The 24,369-nt window shown below is 45.2% G+C and overlaps 2 protein-coding genes across 3 annotated transcripts in view; one reads left to right on the forward strand and one right to left on the reverse strand.

The window, feature by feature from the left end:
- Window positions 1-368: 368 nt before the first annotated feature.
- Window positions 369-24,369, reverse strand: part of LOC144484821 (uncharacterized) — a 57,934-nt gene continuing 33,933 nt past the window's right edge. Inside the window, exons 4-9 of the mRNA XM_078203183.1 lie at window positions 23,933-24,185; window positions 22,647-22,958; window positions 21,418-21,726; window positions 20,592-20,921; window positions 1,736-1,740; window positions 369-1,428 (exon numbers count right to left, since the gene is read on the reverse strand). Coding sequence (XP_078059309.1) covers window positions 877-1,428; window positions 1,736-1,740; window positions 20,592-20,921; window positions 21,418-21,726; window positions 22,647-22,958; window positions 23,933-24,185 — 1,761 coding nt within the window. The 3' untranslated portion in view covers window positions 369-876. The remainder of the gene's footprint in view (window positions 1,429-1,735; window positions 1,741-20,591; window positions 20,922-21,417; window positions 21,727-22,646; window positions 22,959-23,932; window positions 24,186-24,369) is intronic.
- Window positions 2,586-7,654, forward strand: LOC144484834 (uncharacterized). Of its 2 annotated transcripts, none has more exons than XM_078203195.1 (2): window positions 2,586-2,673; window positions 5,374-7,654. In XM_078203195.1, exon 2 carries the CDS (start codon window positions 5,557-5,559, stop codon window positions 7,432-7,434), a length of 1,878 nt encoding a protein of 625 aa, XP_078059321.1. In that variant the 5' UTR covers window positions 2,586-2,673; window positions 5,374-5,556; the 3' UTR covers window positions 7,435-7,654. The 2 variants fall into 2 exon arrangements, with proteins under 2 accessions (XP_078059321.1, XP_078059322.1); XM_078203196.1 differs by lacking the exon at window positions 2,586-2,673 and adding an exon at window positions 2,720-2,776.

The following is a 24,369-nucleotide window of genomic DNA, read 5'->3' on the forward strand; positions in this document are numbered from 1 at the left end:
CTGTTAAATACAGAGCAGCAGAGGAACACACTGACAGTGTTACACTGTCTCATCAGCCTGCAGGCTCCTGTTAAATACAGAGCAGCAGAGGAACACACTGACAGTGTAACACAGTCTCATCAGCCTGCAGGTTCCTGTTAAATACAGAGCAGCAGAGGAACACACTGACAGTGTAACACAGTCTCATCAGCCTGCAGGCTCCTGTTAAATACAGAGCAGCAGAGGAACACACTGACAGTGTTACACTGTCTCATCAGCCTGCAGGCTCCTGTTAAATTTGCTGAGACGATTTCAATTTAAACCAGGTTTGCAGGCATCATGTTCCATTCACACATCAAAGAAGAGAGAGATGTTTTGGGACAGGGGTGAAGTCCAAGAGTCAGAAACAACAAGCAGATTTGGTTTTTGCTTTATTGATCACAGGACTGTGACCGATAACTTCCCTGGATCCCAGCGCCAGGAGAGACACTCTGGAAAATATGGGGAGCTGAGAATTGTCCATGAGAATAACCGAAGGCGTGAGAACTGAAATAATCTAGAGTTCGAAATGATAAAAGGCCCCAAAATGAAGCTGGTAGCAGGACATCAATTAGTCTCCTCTTCCATTGGAGAAATATTAACACAGCACTGCGCATTTCCATAAAAACTGACTTAGTGACATTTATCTAGAATATCAATAACTCCTATAACAGGGTTGGAGTTTAACATGAGCAGAAACACACAATGGAAGTGATTGACAGAATCCCACCCTTGCACAAAAACTTACTGATGTCTCAATAGGTGTTGTGACTGAATAAGTCCCTTCCCACAGACAGAGCAGGTGAGCATCCACTCTTCAACACAAATGCATTGGTGTGTCTGCAACTCACTCGTCTCTCATTCGTAATGTTTAAAAAGTAATTTTTCAGTGTGAACATGTTGATGCAAACTGAGAGTGTCTAACCGAGTGAATTCCTTCCCACACTTGGAGCAAGGGAACGGCCTCTCCCCAGTGTGAACTCGCAGATGCCTCCGCAGGGTGGATGACTGAATGAATCCTTTCCCACACACTGAGCAGGTGAACGGCCTTTTTCCTGTGTGAGTCTGCTGGTGTCTCATCAGGGTGGTTGGCTGAGTGAATCCCTTCCCACACACAGAACAGATGAACGGCCTCTTTCCAGTGTGAATGTGTTGGTGTTGTTTCAAGTGCTTTTTGCTCTTAAAGCCCTTCTCACAGTTGGAACATTTTAAATGTCTCTTATTGGAATGAGAGCGTTGGTGTGACTGCAGGTGTTGTGACTGAACAAAACCTTTTCCACACACACAGCAGATGAACGGTCTCTCTCCTGTGTGACTGCGACGATGAGTTTCGAGATGGGAAGGATAATTGAATCCCTTCCCACAGTCCTCACATTTCCATGGTTTCTCCATAGTGCCAGTGTCCTTGTGTCTCTCCAGGTTGGATGATCAGTTGAAGTCTTGTCCACACACACAACATATGTACAGTTTCTCCCAGCTGTGAATGGTGTGATGTTTCTTCAGGCTGTGTAACTGGTTTAAGCTTTTTCCAGTCAGTTCACTGGAACACTCTCACTTGGGTGTGTGTGTCTCAGTGCTTTTCCAGTCACACTGATGTTTGAAATCTTCTCCTCCAGGCAGAACAGACAAATATTTCTCCTTCCACGTTCAAAGTCTCAGGATATTCAGGTCCAAATAAGTCGATACTCAATCTGATTTTTATGTGATGTTTCCTCACCTCACCTGTAAAAGGAGTTAACAAAAATCGTCACGGTCAATCGAGATAGAAATTCAGTCCAAAGATGTGCGAGTTAGGTTGATTGGCCATGCTAAAAAGAAAATTGCCTCTCTTGTTCCCCCAAATCAGTAAATCCCTGTACCACACACTCTCCCTCCTCCCTGGGCTGAAATCCAAACCCATCTCACCATTTCTTTCCTCCACTCCCAGTTTTCTCCCTCCCTCTCCTCTGTCTGGGTTCAGTTCTCCAGCTCCTGTCTGCAGACTGACAATAAAACCAATGGGTCTTATTGGGGGTGTTGGGGCCTCCAGCGGGTGTTTGTGAATCCTCCCCGCCCACCTCCCAGGGTTTCCTTCCTTCCCAGAGATCAGAGTCCTCATTGATTTGAGGCCAAAGTGTAACCTCTTATTTATTGTCCCCCTCCCCCATCCTCTGATGTGAACGATCCTCCAGTGGCTGAGCCAGGATGGGGCCGTTAACCTGGGCCTGTTCCCGGGAGGGAGGGAGGGAGAAGCCCCGCAGCTGCAAACCAGGGAGCTGACAATGATTCTGAAGGGTTTGCGGATCCACAAAGTGTTTCCAAATCCTCCCAGCCACCGCCTAACGCTGACTCCGCTTCTCCGGGACAAACAAGCGCCAAGGCCAGCAATGACACTGCGCATGCTCCACATCACAATGCCCGGGCACTGATTGACGGCCGCTCCGGACCAATAGGAATAGGGGGCGGGGCTGGAGGACCGAGCGGGAGCGGTTGGTCCTCCATCCAATCGGACTGAATGAGGGGCGGGGCTGAGGTGTCCCCATGGAACGCACGGGAAGGGGTTCGCATGCGCAGTAATGTTACAGTCTGGAGCATGCGCAGGAAGCAACGGCGTTTGCAGCACGCAGTGTGGGTGATCGCAATCGGAGAGAAGTTCCTCTGTCTCATCAGCAGCCGGTAAGGATGCGGAAACATAGAGGGAGCAATGGAACCGGCGGATGGACGTAGAGGGTTTCTAAATACCTGGTCAAGGCCCCAAATCTCGAAAATGAGCCCGTCGGTCTGTGTTTGCAGCTTCCGGTCTTTTTCCCGAGACGAGACTCAGGTTAACGGCCGCCATCTTGATTCAGCAGGGAGGAGAGCGCATGCTCTCGGTGACGCAACATCGAGTGGGCGGGGCTTCATGTTTCTGCTTCCCCCTCCAGGTCCGAGCTCCCGGTTCGATAGCACAACGTGCAATAGGTTTTTAAACAGCTTCACCCACCCTCAGGCTGCAGCTGCTGTTTGCAGCCTCGATGAGTCCATGGGCCATGTACATATTCAGTGTGAGGTTGCAAACTCTGTATAGTTACCTAAAGCGGTTACACAGCTTTTGGTTACACTTCAGCCCCAGGCTCCTCATGTTTACATAGAAACATACATAGAAAATAGAAGCTGGGAGTCGACCGTTCGGCCCTTCGAGCATGCGCCGCCATTCATTATTGGCATGGCTGATTATCAAATTCAATACCCTGATCCCTGTCGCCCCAAGAGATTTATCTAATTGAAATCAGACTCTACCTCCACTTTTGAAGAACGTGAATTCAAAGATTCATGACCCTCTGAGAGAAAAACATCTCATCTCTGTTTTCAATGGGCAATGCTGTTTTTTAAAACAGCGACTCCCTCGATTCTCCCCTGAGAGGAAACATCCTCTCCAGATCCAAAACAGAAAATGCTGGAAAGTCTCAGCAGGTCAGGCAGCACCTTTTCTCCCCCTTTGCTTCTCCTTTCCCCCTTTTTCTCAATTTTACCTCCCTCCAATCCACTCCCCCCCCCCCCCCCCCCCCCCCTGCCATCTTCATCCATCACAACTTCTTCAGCTTCTCTGCTGTTTGGCCATTCACACTTCTATACTCTCTATGGACTGCCATTAGCATCCTTTCCCCTGGTTCCTGTGGCTTGGACCCATCTTTCATTCCCTCAGTGTAAATATCTCCCACTTTCTATGCCTTTTTAATGCTTTGACGAAAGGTCATCTGGACTCGAAGCTTCAGCTCTTTTCTCTCCTCACAGATGCTGCCAGATCTGCTGAGATTTTCCAGCATTTTCTCTTTTGGTTTCAGATTCCAGCATCCGCAGTAATTTGCTTTTACCTTTCTCTCCATATCCACCCTGTCAAGAGTTTTCAGAATCTTGAAGGTTTAAATTAAGTTGCCTCTTACTCTTTTGAAGTCGAGCAGAAGCTAAACTCAAGCAGAGCCTGTCTCACTGCTCCTCATCTGACAATCCACCTATTCCAGGTATTAGTCTACTAAACCTTCCATGAACTGCTTCTCATAAAGCAGTTAAGGAATAATATGCACTCATATTCTTTCTTAAATAAGGAAACCAATAATGTACACACTGCTCCAGATATGTCTAACCAATGCCCTGTGCAACTGAAACATAACTTCCCTGCTTTTACTCAATTCCCCTCATAATAAATAATAGCTTTCTGAATTACTTGTACCTGAGACAATCTTGCGATTTTCTATCGTGATGGATTTTGGATACTTTTTCTTAAACAGGGGGTTAGAAGGGGAGGATTTACACACAACAAGCTCAAACTAAGAGAAAAATGTTGTCTCTTCTGATATAGGCTTTCTGAATGGGATAAGTAGGTAGATGTGAATGGACTTGTTGGTGTTTCTAATACTGGGAACCATGAACAGACAACAGAGACGAATAAATCAACAGGAGGAGATATTTATTTCTTCGGACAGTTGTTAGAATATGGAACTCACTGCGACTGGAAGTGGTTGAGACAACTACTTTAGATGCTTTAAAAAGGAAACCAGATGAGAACATGAGAGAAAAAGGATTAAAAAGTTGAGCTGAAAAGCTGAGTTAAGGTGAGCAGAATGAGAGGAGATTTGTGTGGATTAGAAATTCCAGTACAGATCAGGGCAGGGGTGGGAGGGTGGTGGCGGAGGCAGTGGCACAGTGGAACTATCACTGGACTAGCAATCCAGAGACCCAGGATAATGTTCTGGGGACCTAGGTTCGAATCCCACCACAGCAGATGGTGAAATTTAAATTCAATTAAAAGTCTGATGATGACCATGAAACCATTGTTGATTGTCGTAAAAACCCATCTGGTTCACTGATGTCCTTTAAGGATGGAAATCTGCTGGCCTTAACTGGTCTGGCCTACATGTAACCACAGCAATGTGGTTGACTCTCAAAAGCCCTGTGAAATGGAGGGCAGTTGGGGATGGGCAATAAATGCTGTCCCAGTCGGTGACGCCCACACCCCGTTAAAAATGAATTTAAAAAATAGACTGGCCTGTTTGTGTATTGTGTATCTCATGTATTCATAGAATCCCTACAGTGCAGAAGGAGGCCTTTCAGACCACCCCACCCAGGCTATTCCCGTAACCCCACATATTTACCCCGCTAATCTCCCGAACCTACACATCTTGGGACAGAAAGGGGCAACCACCTAACCTGAACATCTTTGGAGAGTGGGAGGGAACTGGAGCACCCGGAGGAAACCCACACAGACACAAGGAGAATGCGCAAACTCCATACAGACAGGTAACCAAGGCTACAATCGAACCCATGTCCCTGGTGCTGAGAGGCAGGAGTACTAACCACTGTGCCATCCATGTAATTCTTTGTAAACTTATTTTACAGGAAATTGAAGAGAAGGATCTGCAGTCTGGATGATCGAATCTCACGTCAGACAGAGTCAATCGGTTCATCGGGATCTGAAAATTTGTGCATCTGAAGGGATTTAATTGACCATCTCAGTTGGAAACTGGTGAGAATCTGTTTCCTTGCTCCTCCTGTGGGAAGGGATTGATACAGCTGGAAAACATGCTGACACGACAGCGAACTCGCAATAGTGAGAGTTCATTCACCTGCTCCGTGTGTGGGAAGAAATTCATGTGTTCGTCCAACCTGCTGGCTCACCAACTCGATCACATTATTCAGAAGCCTCTTCAAAGCTCTGACTCTGGGGAAAGCATTGAAACCTCTGAGGAACAGGCCCAACACCAGCTCCTTCACACTGACGAGAGACCGTTCAGCTGCTCCCACTGCGGGAAGAGGTTCAGCCAGTCCTCCTGCCTTGCAGAGCACCAGCTCCTTCACACACACGAGAGACCGTTCAGCTGCTCCCACTGCGGGGAGTCGTTCAGCAACTCAGTGCATCTCACTGAGCATCAACCAGTTCATACCAAGGACAGGCCATTCAGCTGCTCCCAGTGTGGGAAGAGATTCACTCAGTCCTCCCACTGCACCGTTCACCAACTGGTTCATTCTCAGAAGAGACATTTTAAATGCTTTAAATGTGAGAAGACCTTCAAAAGAAGGATTAGTCTGCTGAGACACCAGGACACTCACACCGGGGAGAGGCCGTACCCCTGTTCTGTTTGTGGGAAGAGATTCGCTCATTCATCTCATCTTCTGACACACAAGCGAGTTCACACTGGGGAGAGGCCTTTCCTCTGCTCCCTGTGTGGGAAGAGATTCACTCGATTTTCACACCTTTTGACACACAAGAGTATTCACACTGGAGGGAAACCATTCACCTCCTCAATGTGTAGAAAGGAAGAAGTTCAATCAACTGACCAGCTGACACACCAGCGAGTTCACACTGGGGAGAAGCTGTTCACCTGCTCGGTGTGTGGGAAGGAATTCACTCGGTCTTACTATCTTCTGAGGCACCGGCGAGTTCACACTGGGGAGAGGCCATTCCTCTGCTCCGTGTGTGGGAAGATGTTTCCTCATTCATCCCAGCTTGTGATACACGAGCGTGTTCACACAGGGGAGAGGCCTTACGTTTGCCCTGTGTGCGGGAAAGCATTTGCTTCTTTACAACACCTGCTGAAACATCGGCCTGTTCACACCGGGGAGAAGCCATTCTCTTGCTCCATTTGTGGCAAGAGATTCACTCAGTCATCTGACCTGCTGAGACACCAATACATTCACACAGGGGACAGGCCGTTCACCTGCTCTGTGTGTGGGAAGGGATTCATTGATTCATCCCGCCTGCAGACACACCAGCGAGTTCACACTGGGGAGAAGCCGTTCACCTGCTCTGTGTGTGGGAAGGGATACACTCAGGTATCCAGCCTGCAGAGACACCAGCGAGTTCACACTGCGACAGAACCATTCACCTGCTCTCAGTGTGGGAAGGGATTCACTGATCCATCCCACCTGCAGACACACCAGCGAGTTCACACCGGGGAGAAGCCGTTCACCTGCTCTGTGTGTGGGAAGGGATACACTCAGGTATCCAACCTGCAGAGACACCAGCGAGTTCACACCGGGGAGAGGCCGTTCCTGTGCTCTGTGTGTGGAAAGGGATTCGCTCAGTCGTCTGGCCTGCTGAGACACCAACGCATTCACACCGGGGAGAAGCTGTTCACCTGCTCTGTGTGTGGGAAGGGATTCACTGATTCATCCTATATGCAGAGACACCAGCGAGCTCACACTGCGACAGAACCATTCACCTGCTCCCTGTGTGGGAAGGGATTCACTGATCCATCCCGCCTGCAGAGACACCAGCGAGTTCACACTGGGACAGAACCGTTCACCTGCTCCCTGTGTGGGAAGGGATTCACTGATCCATCCCGCCTGCAGAGACACCAGCGAGTTCACACTGGGGCAAAACCTTTCAACTGCTCCATGTGTGGGAAGGGATTTAATCAGTATTACAGCCTGCTGAAACATAGACGACTTCATGTGTGACTGGCAAAGTTGGATTCTGTTGTTTCTGCGCCCTGAGATAAACAGTAACAATTGGATCAATAGTTGAGGCAGTGGCACAGTGGAATTATCACTGGACTCAGGGTAAGGCTCTGGGGACCCAGGTTCGAATCCCACCACAGGCAATGGTGAAATTTGAATTCAATTAAAATCTCGAATTAAAAGTCTAATGACAAACCTTAACCATTGTTGATCGTCGTCAAAACCACTCTGGTTCAGTCATGTCCTTTAAGAAAGGAAACCTGCTGTCCTTACCTGGTCTGGCCTACATGTGACTCCAGACCCACAGCAATGTGGTTGACTCTCAATGCCTTCTGAAATGGAGGGCAGTTAGAGATGGGCAAGAAATGCTGGCCCAGCCAGTGACGTCTATATCCAGTAAAAATGAATTTTTAAAAAGTTCCTCAGGATCTCAGTAACCTCCTCCAGTCCCACAACACTCTGTGTAAATACAAGTTGTTGCTGATTATGCCCTGAGATAGAGAATGTGAACCCGATTCCCCTCGTCCACCAACACAGCAACTTCTTCACAAAAATTGAAGCACATGGGATTGGGGCGAATGTATTGAGATTGAAAACTTGTTGGCAGACAGGAAATAGAGTAAGAGTAAACAGGTCTTTTTCCAACTGGCAGGCAGTGATTATTGTGGTAATGCAGGATCAGTGCTGAGACCCCAGCTAGTCACCTGCCATGGGTCTGCTGTTTTATTCCCCCTGTTTATTATGCATAATTTCTAAATTGCTGCTTCTTCATATTCTGATTTAAAACCATGGATAAGCTCAAACCACTTTTGGATAACCTGTGACTCCCTGATCAAGAATCTTACCGACCACTGCATGCCATTCTGGTCACCGTATTATAAAAAAGATATTTCGGCACTGGAGAAGGGTACAGAGATGATTTTTAATGATGATACCAGAAATGTAGAAAGCAGCTCACCATCACCTTCTCAAGGTCAATCAGGGGTTAGCAATAAATGCTGGCCAAGCGCGCGATGTCCACATCCCATAAATGATTTTTAAACTGTGTGTTTGGTTATCCATCAGGAAAGGATTGACACGCTCACGCTTTCTTGAAAAATTAAGGCTGAGGAGTAACCTAATAGAGGGCTTCAAAATTATAAAAGGTTTTGAAAGAATGTTTCCTCTTGTGCAGAAGGGCAAAACTGGAGACCATCAATACAAGACAGTCGCCAAGAAACCCAATAGGAAATCCAAGATAAATTTCTCCACCCAAAGAATGGTGAGAATATGGAAATCATGACCACAGGGAGTGAAATGAACAGTATCGATGTCTTTCAGGGGAAGCTCAACAAATATTTGTGTGTGAATTTATAATTCATTCAGGATTTATTTCAAAAAAACTAAGAACAATAAGGTGACAGGAGATATTTTGAGGCATCTGAGAGTCTGTGTGTGTGTGTGAGGGTGTCTGTGAGTGTGTGTGTTACTTCTCATTGGTTCACACCAACCTTCCTCTTTCTGAGCAGACATTCTGGCCCCTGATAAACCCATTGAGTGATTTGAATGGTACAATTCAGAGATTCTTCATCCAGGGTGAAACCACAGGCTGACTGTGTGCTGTGTAAAACCAGACACCTACACAACCTAATCCCACTTCTCCTGGAACAACGTGAAGTGACTACAATTTTCCAGATTGATTTCTTTGCTCTCAATATTCTTTCAGATAGTTCATAAATTCCATGAGTACGTTATCCTTTAACACACCTATGGTGTCCAGTTTAAATACTTTCCTCAATCTGACCAACATATAGCAATGGGATTGCTGCTATTACAGGGATCCATTCTGTAAATCTGATTCCTGGCTCTCTGGAGTAATGCATTGATCCAGACCTTCCCACTCAACACCAATCCATATCCCCATCTGAGTTCCAGATTTTAATATGATTTCTCAAAACACAGGCAGCAAAGTGGCACAGTGATCAGCAGTGCCAGGGACCAGAGTTCAATTCTGGCCTCAGGTGTTACAAGGAAGCTTACATTAACACTGCAATGAAGTTACTGTGAAAATCCCCTAGTCGTCACGCTTGGCGCCTGTTCAGGTGCACTGAAGGAGAATTTAGCACAGCCAATGCAGCTAAGCAGCATGTCTTTCGGACTGTGGGAGGAAACCCATGCAGCTACAGAGAGAACGTGCAAACTCCACACAGTCACCCAAGACTGGAATTGAACCGGATCCCTGGCACTCTGAGGTAGCATTGCTAACCACTGTGCCACAGCTCTCTGTGTGGAGTTTGCACGTTCTCCCTGTGTCTGCATGAGTTTGCTCAGAGTGCTCCAATTTCATCCCACACTCCAAAGATGTGCAGGTTAGGTGGATTGGCCATGGCAAATTGCCTCTTAGTGTATGGGTTGGGGGAATTAATGAGGTAAATACATGTCACACAAAATCCTTCTTCATCTCAAACTATAAATCTCTGTCCCCACAGACTTCCTCCTTCCTAAAGTAAAGTTTATTTATAAGTCACAAGTAAGGCTTACATTAACACTGCAATGAAGTTACTGTGAAATTCCCCTAATTGCCACCATCCGGCACCTGTTCGGGTCAATGCACCTAATCAGCATGTCTTTCAGACTGTGGGAGGAAACTGGAGCACGTGGAGGAACCTCATGCAGGCCTATTGATACGATTGATTGTAACACTATCCTCCACTTTCTTTTTCCCCAGTTCTCCTCCCCTGAAGGTGCTGACTCTCGGGATCAGTTTCACACTCACCTGCTGTCTTCCCCAATGTCACCCAAGTGTCTAAATCTTTCCACCTGAAGTTAACAAACTGTTTTGTAAAGGGGACATCCCAATCCAATCCAGTGACTCCCCACATGTACTTTGTGTCAGGGTGGGGTCATTGCGCCCCCCACTCCCACTTTCCATCACAGTCCCAGGAGTTTAGAGACTGGGCTCCGGATGAGTAATGGCGGCCGCAGCTCCCACAATCGCCCACGACGGAGAAACCACTCTATCCACCACGCGGGCGGGCCACATTGGGCTGCGCATGTCCAGAGGAGAGGGGAAGCTGCGCATGTGCAAAGAGAGCTCACCCCCTGACCTTCATGCTGAAGTGTTGACCAATGGAAAGAGTTGGAGGACCGGAAGGACTCTGGTCCTCCAGCAATCAGAGTGCGGGCGTTTTGTGAATGAACATGGAGATGCAGTCAGACAAAATCTTTCTGCTCTCTCTAATATCTGTGAGTAAAACACTTTTCTCCCTCTTTCAATTTATTTTCTCATTCTGGGGAAAATTGGGGACTTGCAGCAACTGAAGGGAAAGGAAGTGAATCCAGTCTGTACATTCCACACATTTTTACTCCAGTAATGTAGACATTTATCTATCTGGCAGCCTGCATGGAGATTTTCAGCTCTCTGTGTCCAGGACAGGAAGCAGTGAGCATGGATCTGTCAATCAGCCTCAATCAGCACCTTCAGGAGAATTGGGAGGGTGAATATTAGATACAGCGGAGTGAGAATGGAGGGAGAGTGTGTGGGATGGAGATTCACAGCTTTTGGGGAATGAGGGAGGAAAGAATGTTCCACAGAAAGTAGAATTGTCTGTTCTGAATTTCTATCTTGTATTGACAGTGATGACTTCAATAAATTCCTTTTACAGAATATCAGAAGGTGAGGATTTACAGACAGTAATCTCAAAGCAAATGTCACATCAATATCTGACAGTTATTCAATTCATCATGTCCTGAACATCATCAGCCTTTGTATCTGGAAGGAGAAATATTTCTCTGTTCTTTTTGCTTCTGGAGATTTTAAACATCAGCGTGACTGAGAATTTATCAAGTCTCACGCACACACCCGAGTGAGAGTGTTCCAGTGCACTGACTGTGGAAAGAGCTTTAATCAGTGAAAAAAACATTGCGGCATTCACAGCAGGGAGAGACTGTACCCGTGTTCTGTGTGAGATTTAACTGATTGTTTAACCTGGAGAGTCACAAGGACACCTGCACCATGGAGAAACCATGGAAATGTGGGGACTGTGGGAAGGGATTCAGGTTCCCATCTGAGCTGGAAACTCATCGACGCATTCACACTGGGGAGCGGCCGTTCACCTGCTCTGTGTGTGGGAAGGGATTCTATGATTCATCCAACCTGCAAACACACCAACGAATTCACACGGGGAAGAGACCATTCACCTGTTCTGATTGTGGTACCGGATTTACTCAGTTATGTCATCTGCAGACACACCAGCAAATTCACACTGCGGAGAGACCGTTTACCTGTCCTGTGTGTGGGAAGGGATTCACTGACTTATCCAGCCTGCGGATACACCAGCGAGTACATTCCGGGGAGAGGCCGTTCAACTGTCCTGTGTGTGGGAAAGGATTCACTTGGTTATCCAGCATGCGCAGACACAGAGTCACTCACAGCAATGAGAGACCCTATAAATGCTCTGAATGTGGGAGCGACTTCAAAAGCTCTCAGGTTCTGATGTCCCACCAGCGCATTCACACTGAGGAGAGACCGTTCAGTTGCTCTCACTGCTCAAAGAGATTTAGAATGTCATCCTATCTGCGGGTACACCAGCGAGTTCACACTGGGGAGAAACAATTCACTTGCTCTGCCTGTGGAAAAGGATTCACTCAGTTAACCAATCTGCAGAGACACCAGCGAGTTCATACTGGGGAGAGGCCATTCACCTGCACCTTGTGTGAGAACGGGTTCACTCAGTCATCCCACCTGCAGACACACCAACGAGTTCACAAGTGATCTCAGGGGTTGAATTCTGCTGTTATTGCTGCTGTTAATCACATCCGGGACTGGGCTCATTGGCAGGCTCTTTAACAGAAAGTGAGTCCCTCTAAGGTAATTGGCAAAAGAGCCAGAGGGGGAGATGAGATTTTATTTTTGACACAGCGATGTTAGAAAATGGGGTTCAGGGAGTCAATTAACCCTTTCTCCCCTTTTCCCAAACTCTGAAATGATTCCCAGTGATAACCCTTATTGGTGACAGTGGTTAGATTTTATTCAGTATCAATAAGAGCTGACACAGGCTAATGTCTGAGCAGTCGTATCAAAGTGCAGCAGCATTACCATTACACTCTGGGTAGAAGCAGCATCTCCACGGAAATGCTCCCTGCTCTGCCCCAGATGCCATGGCACCAGTCAATGCAATATGTAAACCCTCGACAAATCTCTGTGCTCGGGGAATCCCTTCTTATACTTTTTTACATCACAAAGTCTATGGAGACTGATTTAACCCAATCATTGCCGAGCCAACATTTGAACGGACCAATTACAAAACCAAATGGTGCAAAGGGACAAGAGGGACATGAGTCCCTGGAAGGTGTTGAAGATAATTTTCTGCAGCAGTGTGTTTCTGCTCCAATGAGAGGGCAGGCACTGCTGGACCTGGTTCTGGGGAATGAGTTGGCCCAAGTGGATCAAATATCAGTGGGAGAGCATTGAGGGGAGAGTGACCATTGTATTATAAGGTTCAGGTTGGCCATGGAAAAGGACAAGGAACGATCCAGAACGGGGATCATTAATGGAGGGAAAGCCTCACCTTCGATAGGATGAGAATGGATCTGAGTCGAGTGAGTTGGAATCAAATGTTGGCAGAAAAGCCGCTGGCTGAACAATGGGCCACCTTTAAGGAAAATCTATTGTGGGCAATGTCAGGGTTTATTCCCTTAAAGGGGAAGGTTGGAGAACTAAATCCAGGGAACCAAATCGTCAAACCTGGAGAGTCACAAGGCCGTCCATACCCTGACGATATGGTGGAAATGTGGGGATTGTAGGAAAGGATTCCATGCCCCCTGTGAACTGGAAACCCATCGACCCAGGCACAGCAGAAAGAGGCGTCCATCTGCTCTGTGTGTGGGAAGGGATTCATTGATTCATCCACCCTGCAGCGACACCAGCGAGTTCACACTGGGGAGAGGCCATTCACCTGCTCTGTGTGTGGGAAGGGATTCATTGATTCATCCACTCTGCAGCAACACCAGCGAGTTCACACTGGGGAGAGGCCATTCACCTGCTCTGTGTGGGGGAAGAGATTCAGTAATTCCTCCATTCTGCTGATATACCAGCAAGTTCACACTGGGGAGAGGCCATTCACCTGCTCTGTGTGGGGGAAGAGATTCAGTAATTCCTCCATTCTGCTGATGTACCAGCAAGTTCACACTGGGGAGAAACCGTTCACTTGTTCTGAGTGTGGGAAGGGACTCAATGACTCATCAACCCTGCTGATACACCAGCGCATTCACACGGGAGAGAGGCCATTCCCCTACTCTGAGTGTAGGAAGGGATTCACTCAGTTATCCAATCTGCTGAGACACCAGTGCACTCCCCACCAATGAGAAAACCTTTAAATGCTCTGATTGTGGGAGTTGTTTCAGAAACTCTGCCGACCTGAAGATCCACCAGTGCATTCATACTGGGGAGAGACCGTTCTGCTGCTCTCACTGCACAAGGAGGTTTCGAACATCATCCAAGCGACTGAGCCATTGGCGAGTTCACACTGGGGAGAGGCCTTTCACCCACCCTGTGTGTGAACATATAGAACAGTACAGCACAGAACAGGCCTTTCGGCCGACGATGTGCCGAGCTTTATCCGAAACCAAGATCAAGCTATCCCACTCCCTATCATCCTGGTGTGCTCCATGTGCCTATCCAATAACCGCTTAAATGTTCCTAAAGTGTCTGACTCAACTATCACTGCAGGCAGTCCATTCCACACCCCAACCACTCTCTGCGTAAAGAACCTACCTCTGATATCCTTCCTGTATCTCCCACCATGAACCCTATAGTTATGCCCCCTTGTAATAGCTCCATCCACCCGAGGAAATAGTCTTTGAACGTTCACTCTATCTATCCCCTTCATCATTTTATAAACCTCTATTAAGTCTCCCCTCAGCCTCCTCCGCTCCAGAGAGAACAGCCCTAGCTCCCTCAACCTTTCCTCATGAGACCTACCCTCCAAACCAGGCAGCATCCTGGTAAATTTCCTCTGCACTCTTTCCAGCGTTTCCACATCCTTCTTATAGTGAGGTGACCAGAACTGCACACAATATTCCAAATGTGGTCTCACCAAGGTCCTGTACAGTTGCAGCATAACCCCACGGCTCTTAAACTCCAACCCCTGTTAATAAAAGCTAATGTGTGGATGGGAGTCACTTGGTCATCGGAGCTGCTGGGACACTCGGGCAGTCACACTGATTGGAGCCTTTCTTGATGCTCTGACTGTGGGTGTTAATTGTATCGATTAAGGTGAACTACATGGAGGTTATTGATTGGATCTATAAAGGGACAGTTAGTGACGGTGCCTGGAGTTAGGAGGTATACACCTGTAATGTTTAACTCTGTGAATAAATCTACACCAAATAAAGATTGACTCCATCCTAAGGCTGTCAGGATTATCACATTCATTGCAGCGCAGGTATCTTTCCTCAACTCCAGTAGATGTTCCGACAGTTTCAGGATCCACTTCCTGTTGGAAAGCAGCATCTCAGTAAGTTTCCCTTTGGATCATCGGTTATCCTCACCTGCTCTGTTGTGGGGTAATTTGAGATGGCCAATTATGTTTTAATTTAATGTAAAACTCATGAGGCAGGTATCTCTATGTCGTTAAAAAGGGCGGCATGGACATGTTGGGCCGAAGGGCCTGTTTGCATGCTTATACCTCTGCGACTCTATGACTCTATCTCACCTTCCTGATTCTCCCAGATACTGATTACAGATGAGTCAGCCTCCGATTTAAATGGATGAAGGAGATATCATTATGCTGTGTTGTAAAATGCGATTGGCTGAGCAACTTGTCAGGAATTATTATTGATGTATGTTTACTGAACGTAATTGATTCTTAAACTAATATGAGGTCGGAACGATCGGTACGAAAATCTATAATTGATCTGTTATTGATGGTACACGTTAGATGCATCGGAAAGATCCTGCCGCTCGGTTCCAGAGCTATTTCGCCCTTTTGGTCATCTCCAAGCAGCTGATAGTTCTGTTTTTGTTTTAAATAAATGTTCCGTCCTTACACAGAGATATCTGCCACGTGAGTTTTATATTGTCTGTAGTTAAATACAGTATTGGTCATCTCAAATTATCCCATCGCACTCGCCTTAATTTGGAAATTTGTAATCTATTATCTGCTTATGTGAAATGCACCCCAGTCTCTTGGTTTCACCTCATGGTTTGCACCTCTGCTCTGTATGTGTTCTCTATCTAGCTTGTGGCATGTCTGCCTTGTAAGTATTTCATCGGACGAAATATAGAGAGATTCACACTGTTAACCCACGCTGCAGCGACACTGATAGTTTTTTTAAGGGGCAGTGTAAAGGAAACTATCTTCTGCCACACACTGTCCTGCATCGGCCTCTGATGAAACAGAGCCTTTGCTTTTTAGAATTACCTGAAACTCGGTCAGTGACAGACCAGTTTATGAGTGAAATCACCGAGGTTCTTCTCATTCTTCACTCGCTCTGTCTCTGGATTTTATCATAAAAAGGCAGAGATGAAGGTGTCTTTATACGGATTGGCCACTGGGTGGCGCAGTGACTCTCACTGAACGGCCTTGAGTTCAAACACATCCCGCACAGGACTGGGGAACAGACATGTCTGGGAAAGAGGGGAAACCGTATAATATGGAATATGGGGCGGAGTTGATGGTCTTTGGAAAACGGAATTAAGCCAAGCCAGAGATGGTTAAATTTTCATTCAATATTTATTTTAAAAATTCAGAGAATATATTACAGCGACATTATTTTTTAAAGTTAGAAAAGTGAATTTAACGATCGAGCTTCACATTGAGAACACAACACATGCACAGGGAATCCGTCAATATTTGTACATCTGTTACATACACCAGAAAGAGAAAACAGGACCTTAATAGAAAGAGGAATTAACAAATATGGATAAGGAATGAGAAAAGTTTCTTATTTATACATGATATTTAAACTATGGGGAAACTATTAACCACAATTACATTATAACAAAAAATGCCTCGTACTTTTCACTCTGAAAACTGAAATACCGTCTATGATTGTCTCAGTTACAGATTCAGAATGATAAACTGAGAGAATTTTACTGATAGTCACCAAGAGCAGATATTGTATTTGTGTCATACAGAGATCATAATAATCAGCTGAGGGAAATCTGCAGCATCCAAAATTCAACCCATCACTTGATCTGTAAAAGAAAGATACAATAATGAAGCAGATGTTGATGATGCGGGACATTAAAGTTAGAGTTTTTAATCAGTGGAACATTGAGAGATTTTTCAAATCCATTCTGTCAGTTTGATATGTGAGTGCATTCAATCATCTCACCTTCACCAGAGTGACCGCAGTGCTGTAGAAAATGCTCAGGAAGAACAGGACAATGAATGTGGAAGCCGTTGTCCAGATGTTACTGTTATCATCCTCATTGTCTTCAATCCAGATGCGGTCGGTGGAGTCTAGGGGACGGAGACCAGGATATGAAATTAGATTACTTTGTTTATCCAGGTAATCTTATTGTTATTTTTCTTTTCCCCGTTCTCCTTTTTAAACTGTTCATTTATTCTTGAACCTAATTTTCAATGTATACCTACTCTTAAGCTCAGGACACTCAGTAACCGATCTCCGTAACTATTTTCACACCTGATCTTTATTGACATTCCTTGGACAGTCCATGTCAGAAAGCACTGAAGGTGTTTTCTTGAAAATCAGTTGATTTTTTGACAATTCGGAACTATCCCTTATTGAAGAATATTATCACTGATATCGAGGAACGTTCACTGATCAATGATTGTTTTCACAGATGGTTACTGATCTGTAAACTGTGAATGCTGTTGTTTAAGAGTTGGGATGTAATTTCCGATCTGTGCTTCTTTATGGTGGAAATATTTAGTAGATCGTGAGCTTAATTCAGTTTCTCAACGTGTTTATCTGTTCATTGTACATTGGGATAATAAATCTGTGGATATCTCCATTAAAAAATCACGTTTAAATTGTACTTTCATCATTTGCCTACCGTTTGTATTGAAGATTTTGCATTTGTGTGCGTGTGCATGAGCATCTCGTGCTCTGCATTAATCTTTGGCTCTGAGTTAATATGTGATTATGAGTGTTAATGTGCGCGTTCATTTGCCTGTGATTGTTGATTTGTGTAGTTGTGTGTCTGCATCTGTGCGCATATTTTATTCTTTTGTCATTGTGTATATATGACTCTATTATTGTGTGAAGTCTATGAATATATATTAATGCCATTCTTAATGCGTGCACATGTGTTTATGCCTATTGCTCTGTGTTAATTTCTGTCACTCTAGTAATGTTTGTTTCCCTTTCTGTGGAGTTGCCGGCGTTGGACTGGGGTCGGCACAGTAAGTAGTCTCACAACACCAGGTTAAAGTCCAACAGGTTTATTTGGTTGCACGAGCTTTCGGAGCGTTGCCCCATCATCAGGTGACTACTTACTGTTTCCCTTTCTGTGTGCGTCTGTTTCTCCATGTGTCTGTGTGCACGCCTGTTAACATGTCAGTGTATGTATACACGTGTTGACATTCTTTATAACGGTGCGTTGATGTATATTTGTGTTTCGATGTGTAGTAATGTGTGCTATGGTGTTCTGTTCTATGAGCATGTTAATGTTTGCGTCTACATGTTTGTGTGTAAATGTTTTGCTGTCTGTTCTTCTGTATGCAGTCTGGTGATTTGTTTATATGTATTTCCATATATGTTTGTGAATGTGTATAACATTGTGTGTCTTTATATCTATATTCCTATCAGCGTGAACGTGTGCTAATATATGTATTTATTTGAGTCTAAGTATGTGCTTGTGTATTTATGTGGGTCTGCATGCGTGTGTATCTGTCTGTATTGTGTCTATGCATGTATGTGTTTGTGTTTGGGTCTGTACCTACTCACGTATGTGTATGTGTATGTACTTGTGTGTTTCATGTGTACATGTGTGCGTTTGTACATATTTGATTATGTGTGTGTATGTTGTTGTTTTAGTGTCTGTTTGTACAAGAGCGCGTGTCTATGTGTTCGTATGTGAGTTTAGAAGGATGAGGGGTGATCTTATAGAGACATATAAGATAATGAAGGGGCTGGATAGGGTAGAGGTGGCGAGATTCTTTCCACTTAGAAGGGAAACCAGAACTAGAGGGCACAGCCTCAAAATAAGGGGGGGTCGGTTCAGAACAGAGTTGAGGGGGAACTTCTTCTCTCAGAGGGTAGTGAATCTCTGGAATTCTCTGCCCATTGAAGTGGTGGAGGCTTCCTCGTTGAATATGCTTAAATCACGGGTAGATAGTTTTCTGATCGATAAGGGAATTAGGGGATATGGGGAGCAGGCGGGTAAGTGGAACTGATTCGCTTCAGATCAGCCATGATCTTGTTGAATGGCGGGGCAGGCTCGAAGGGCCAGATGACCTACTCCTGCTCCTATTTCTTATGTTCTTATGTTCTTATGTGTGTGTGTGTGTGTGTGTGTGCGTGTGTATGTGTGTGTGTGTGAGAGAGAAAGAGAGAGAGAGAATGGGTGTGTCCCTATGTATATTTGTGTACGGATGTGTTTGTGTCTGGGTGTATTTTTGTGTGGGTGTATTTGTGTAAGTGTGTATTTTTGTTTGTGCATGTTTTGCCCATGAGTGCATTTGTGTGTGCATTCTTGTTTCTCTGCATGTGTGTTCGTCTGTGCAAGTATTGAGTGTACCTATGGTGTGTGAAAGTGTATCTGTTGTGTACTTGTGTGTTTCTGTGTCTGTATTTGAATGTGCCTGTCCCTATTTCTGTATATGTATGTGTGTGGGGGTATATGCATGCGTTTGTGTGTGTATATTTACATGTGTCTTTCTGTATTTGTGTGCATATGTGTGAGTATGTGTATTTGTGTGTGTAGTTGTGCATTTGTGTCGATGTGTGTGTGTGTATGTGTGTGAGTGTGAGTGTGTGTGTGTGCGCTTATGTGTGTATTTATAATTGTGACAGTTTTGTGGAGTATTGTCAGTGTGTGTATTTTTTAGCTGTTGCTCCAAGTTTCACCGCAATCATTAACTGAAAGTGATCCAAACAATACGAATAATGGAGCATATTTTCAATGTTTTGCTGTATGAATGTAGTTTATGTGAGTGGCACGGAGATATCAGGAGAACGAATGAAATCATTCATTGATGCATCTCAGAAACATCAGGGACAGAACAGTAAAAACCGGGGAGGATTCAACCATTTGTTTCAATTTGCATTATGGGAAATCAATGCCAGGACATGATTAACAGGAACAAGAGTGCAGAAACATTTTAAAATTATGTTGCATAAGTATATATGCATCACATTGATTAGGATAATGATACTTCAAACTCTGCAGCAAATAAGCCAGAAGCTAATTTGTACTGTTGGCAACTGGGTTCTTCTAGTAGAGAGCTGGTCCCTTCCAAACACGTTACTTGCGAAGAGGGAGGAGAGTGAGCTCATAATTTCCCTCTCTCTACCCGGTGAAGCAATGTGCCTGATGGTTCTAACCACTGACGAGGTGGAGGTGAGTGGATTAAATAATGACATTCCTCCTCTTTTCATTGAGGAAGTGGTGGTACATGGGTTAGCTACTGCTCCTCCCCTCTCTTTGTTGGGTGAGTAGGAATCCGGTATGTTCACAATTTCACTCTCCCCTCTCTCTGATGGGGGGGATTGTTGCTCCATGTTTCTGTGTGACCCTCACTTCAGTTCCCAGTGGGTGTGGTGCAGCAGCTTAACGCTGACATCAATGGTAAAGGCATGGACAATGAGAGAAGCAGGAACACCGAGATCTAAATTGTGTTTGTTTGTCAGAAATGTTGAAATTGTCAGATTTCTCCTCAGTGGGAGGAAAGTCGGTGAAGATATTTTGCAGAATCCTGTAATGAATGTGCTCTACTCTGTCTCTAACCCAGGGTGTATCTGAGCTGGGTGCACTGGTTCAACAAGGCTTGGGCCCGAGACGTGAAAATACCTGACTCAAACCAAAGATACATAGTGGAAGTAAAATTGAAAACCAATCAATTAAGCAATTGGGTATTTCATTTATCGTTGGAGGAAAAAGATTTTATTCTTTTTATTGAAGTTTTTAATGTAACCGAGTGATTCTCATTGACATGAATTAACGGTGTCCATCAGTGCAAGGGAAATGTTCACAAAACTGGGTTTACCGCTGGATTTGTCAACTGTTCTGTTGATGATCTTCAAGGGGATGGCTTCATGTCCCACCACACAGGAGTAAGAAGCGCCGCTGGACCATTCCTCTGCTGCAATAGATAACAGGCTGTACATGAAGAAGGAGCTATTCCCGCTCTCCGCGACCACCTCGGTGTTCCTGTAGTTCCCAGGATTCACCGGCTTGTCGTTGACGGTCCACTTGACGAAGATCTCTCGAGGGGAGAAACGTCTCACTAAGCAGCTGAGGGAGACGAATCTCTGAGCGGAGACTTCTTCTGCCGAGGGCAAGAGGACAGAGACGAACGGTTCCCGCGGATTTGGATCTGCAGAAAATGTACAATAAATGTCAATAAACTGGAGAATTCTGGAGACAATGAAACTGCTGGCTAGGTATCAGAAAAATGTGCTTCGCTTTCGATTTTAAATATTTCTATTTTTGACTTCCAGCTTGGAGGAGAGGTGAACGCAATTGTTTTCTCAAATAACTCAGCGGGTTGGACTGGAAAGTTTCAGAAAGTTTACAGCACTGAATCAGGCTCTTCGGCCCAACTGATCTGCTTTTTTTATTGGTTTTCATGCTCCACATCAGTCTCCTCCCTCCTTATTCGATCTAAACCCAATAACATCGCCTTCAGTTCACTTTTCATTCATCAACACATCAAATTTCCCCGTAAAAATATATGCAGGACCAGAGTCTTTAGTTAGTAGAGTTTCCACTCAGGGGACACCATTAATGCACTGAATACTGAATATTGACCAGTACACTGACACTGGAAGTAGACACAGTGACGCATTTATTGCTTCAATCTCTCAGCTCACCTGTTTCCTTGTGGATGGATTTTCTTAAAGGAGTCGGCAGATCCTGATGGCTCACCACGCAGTCAAACACAGCCGCACTCAGCCAGGCTTGTGTCGAGATGTTTAAGTTGCTGACCACGCTGTCAGGATTCGCTCCTGGCTTTTCTGCAATCTCTGATTTCAAATACTTCCTGTCTCGGATCCAGGACACATTGACTCCATAAGGAGCATTAGAAATGATGCAGGTTAAGGTCACGGTCGCCTCCAGTAAGACCTGTTCTATTGGTGGTGGCTGTATCGTCACTGTGGTATCAGGGCACTGGGGAGGATCTGTGAATGACAAATGAAAATCAACCCTAGTTCCCTCTTCAGAAGCAGGACAGCAGTCTTCAGCCTGAAGGAGACGAAGTTGCCTTCGATATATCAACCTCTAACTATCACCTTTCAACCTCTATGGAGGATGGAAAACCAGCCTGCTCTGTGAAATTATTCTCTTTTTGTTCAAGTATTTTAGCAGCGGTATCATTCTCATGAATCAACATTGCAGTATTCCCCAACAAATATACCATTCCTGAACTCAGGAACCAAGTACTGGCAGTTAGTTTATAAGTCGGGTGGATGCACTTCCCAATATTTTACCCCTATGCTGTGACCTGTGAAACAGTCCGACACCGACTGTCTCTCCAAATCTTACCGGCTGTCTCAGGAAAAAGCTGACATCAAGACCACCTCGCTTACTCTGTTACTTCAAAATGGAAGGGAACACTATTTCAAGGGGAGGCAGTGGCATGGTGGTGTTGCCAATGGTCTTGTAACCCAGGGCACGACTCTGGGGACACAGATTCGAATCTCACCACTGCAGATGGTGAAATTTGAATTTAGTAAAAATCTATCATTAAAAGTCAAATGATCATCATGAAGCCATTGTTGTAAAAACCCACCTGGTTCACGAATGCCCTTTAGAAAAGTAAATCTGCTGTCTTTATCTGGCCTGGCATGCATGTGACTCCAGATCCACAGCAATGTGGTTGACACTTAAGTGCCCTCAGGGATGGGAAATAAATGCATATCTCATGAAGGAATAACAAAAATTGCCGTTGTGATGAAATTCTGAATGGGGCACTGTCCTAATGCAGCAAAACACATGACAGTAAATTAGAAGTTGTTCTATCTTTGTACTAACTTTAATAGATCCCTAATTTCGATTAACATCGAAATTATATATTTTATCGTCGGTTTGAGTCTCTTACCCAGAGATCCGCTGATGTTCTGAATCTGGGTGAATTCGTGATGAGTGACCTGGCAGGTATAGACCACTTTACTGAACCATTCCTGAGCGGAGACTGTCAGCCGACTGCTGGCCGAGAAGTTCCCATTCACTTCACAGGCGGGAGAGGTGACAATTCCTGAATCCATGAGTTGTCCATTCTTCAGCCACTTCACCGTCATTGACTTTGGCTGGAAATCGATGATTGAACAGACGATGGTTGCAAATTTTCTGGTGGTGATTTCTTCACTGGAACTCACGGTGAGGATAACGGTTGGGGGGAGAACGCGTGGGCCTTCAACAAACAAATGTTCAGACGTTACTTGAAGATTCAATTGACATCAATTAAAATTAATTCTTTTATTTGAGCACCATAGCTGCCGATTTGAGAATTATATCCATGGTTTGGTTGAATTGGCAGGGAAATGGCGAATGGAATTCAACCGTCAAAAGTGCCACACAATGCATTTGGGGAGGGAAAACAACGCAAGGCAATAAACTGGAATGTTAAGAGGGATTGAGGAAATGCAAGACTTTAGAGTGCATGTCCACAGGTCCTTGTAGATGGTAGGGCAGCTGGAAAAGTTGATCAAGAAAGCATATCGGATTAGTTCCTCTATTATGTGAGGGATTGAATACAAAAACAGTGGTGTAATGATGGAGCTGTATAAAACGCTAGTTAGGCCACGTTTGGAGTTTGCTGTACAGTTCTGGTCACCACGTTGCAGGAATGATGTAATGACTCTGAAGAGAGATGAGGCTGACAAGAATGTTGCCAGGGCCTGAAAATTGCAGCCATGAGGCGTGATTGGATAGGCAGGGGTTTTTCTCCTTAGAAAAAGAGGAGGCTGAGGCGTGACGTAATTGTGGTTCACAAAATTATAAGGGATGTTGGCAGAAATAATTCATTCCCCAAGTCGAGGGCTCAATTACCAGGGAGCATGGTCATTTAAAAGGTCATTACGTCTGCATCTCAGGTGCTTTAACCTGCACGGCTACGGCGCAAGGGCTGGAAAATGGGCTCCAAATGTCAGGCTAGTTTATTTGTTCTCCCTTTTGGCCAGCACAGACAGGATGGGCCAAATGGCCTCATTCTGCTCAGTAACAGTCCTGTTGTTCTTTGGTTCTGAACAACGTTTCAGTCAGGAGACACTTACCTGGAGTTTGCATAATTCAATTTCTTTCAGAATGCGACAGATCAGTTATAACTAAGGCCTTATACAGTTCAATCGGCGCGTTCCTGTCTTGCCCAAGTTCCACAACACTTACATTGCATTCCAATGCTGTTGACTGAGTCGCTGTGTCGAACCTCACACTTGATTTTGCTGCACTCTCCCACTGACTGGGTGATGGTTAACTGGCTGCTCAGGGTATAGGTTCCCTTCGCGTTTCTCACTGATGGATAAGTCTTAAATCCAGTGGCGATCAGCTGCCCATTTTTCTTCCAGGTCAGTTTGGAGACATCCGGAGAGTAGTCCATCGCCAAACAGCCGTAGGTGATGGAGCCGCCGGGGTTGTGTTGCTGACAGGAAGAGACGAGGCTGTAGAGAGTGGGCGGAGACGGTGTCGCTGGGAAAGAATAGTCGATTCAACAAGTTAGACTCTTACTTGCGTTTATTAATTAATCAAACATATTTATACAAGTAAGTTTCTATATTAGGTATAGCTCTTGGGGCTAAAGGGATCAGTGGATATGGGTAGTAGAC

Source organism: Mustelus asterias, unplaced genomic scaffold (genome assembly GCF_964213995.1).
Source record: "Mustelus asterias unplaced genomic scaffold, sMusAst1.hap1.1 HAP1_SCAFFOLD_129, whole genome shotgun sequence".
Taxonomy (NCBI): Eukaryota; Metazoa; Chordata; class Chondrichthyes; order Carcharhiniformes; family Triakidae; genus Mustelus; species Mustelus asterias.

Excerpts from the sequence above, each read along its gene's own strand:
- LOC144484834 (XM_078203195.1), top strand. The coding sequence starts at position 5,557 with ATGCTGACACGACAGCGAACTCGCAATAGTGAGAGTTCATTCACCTGC.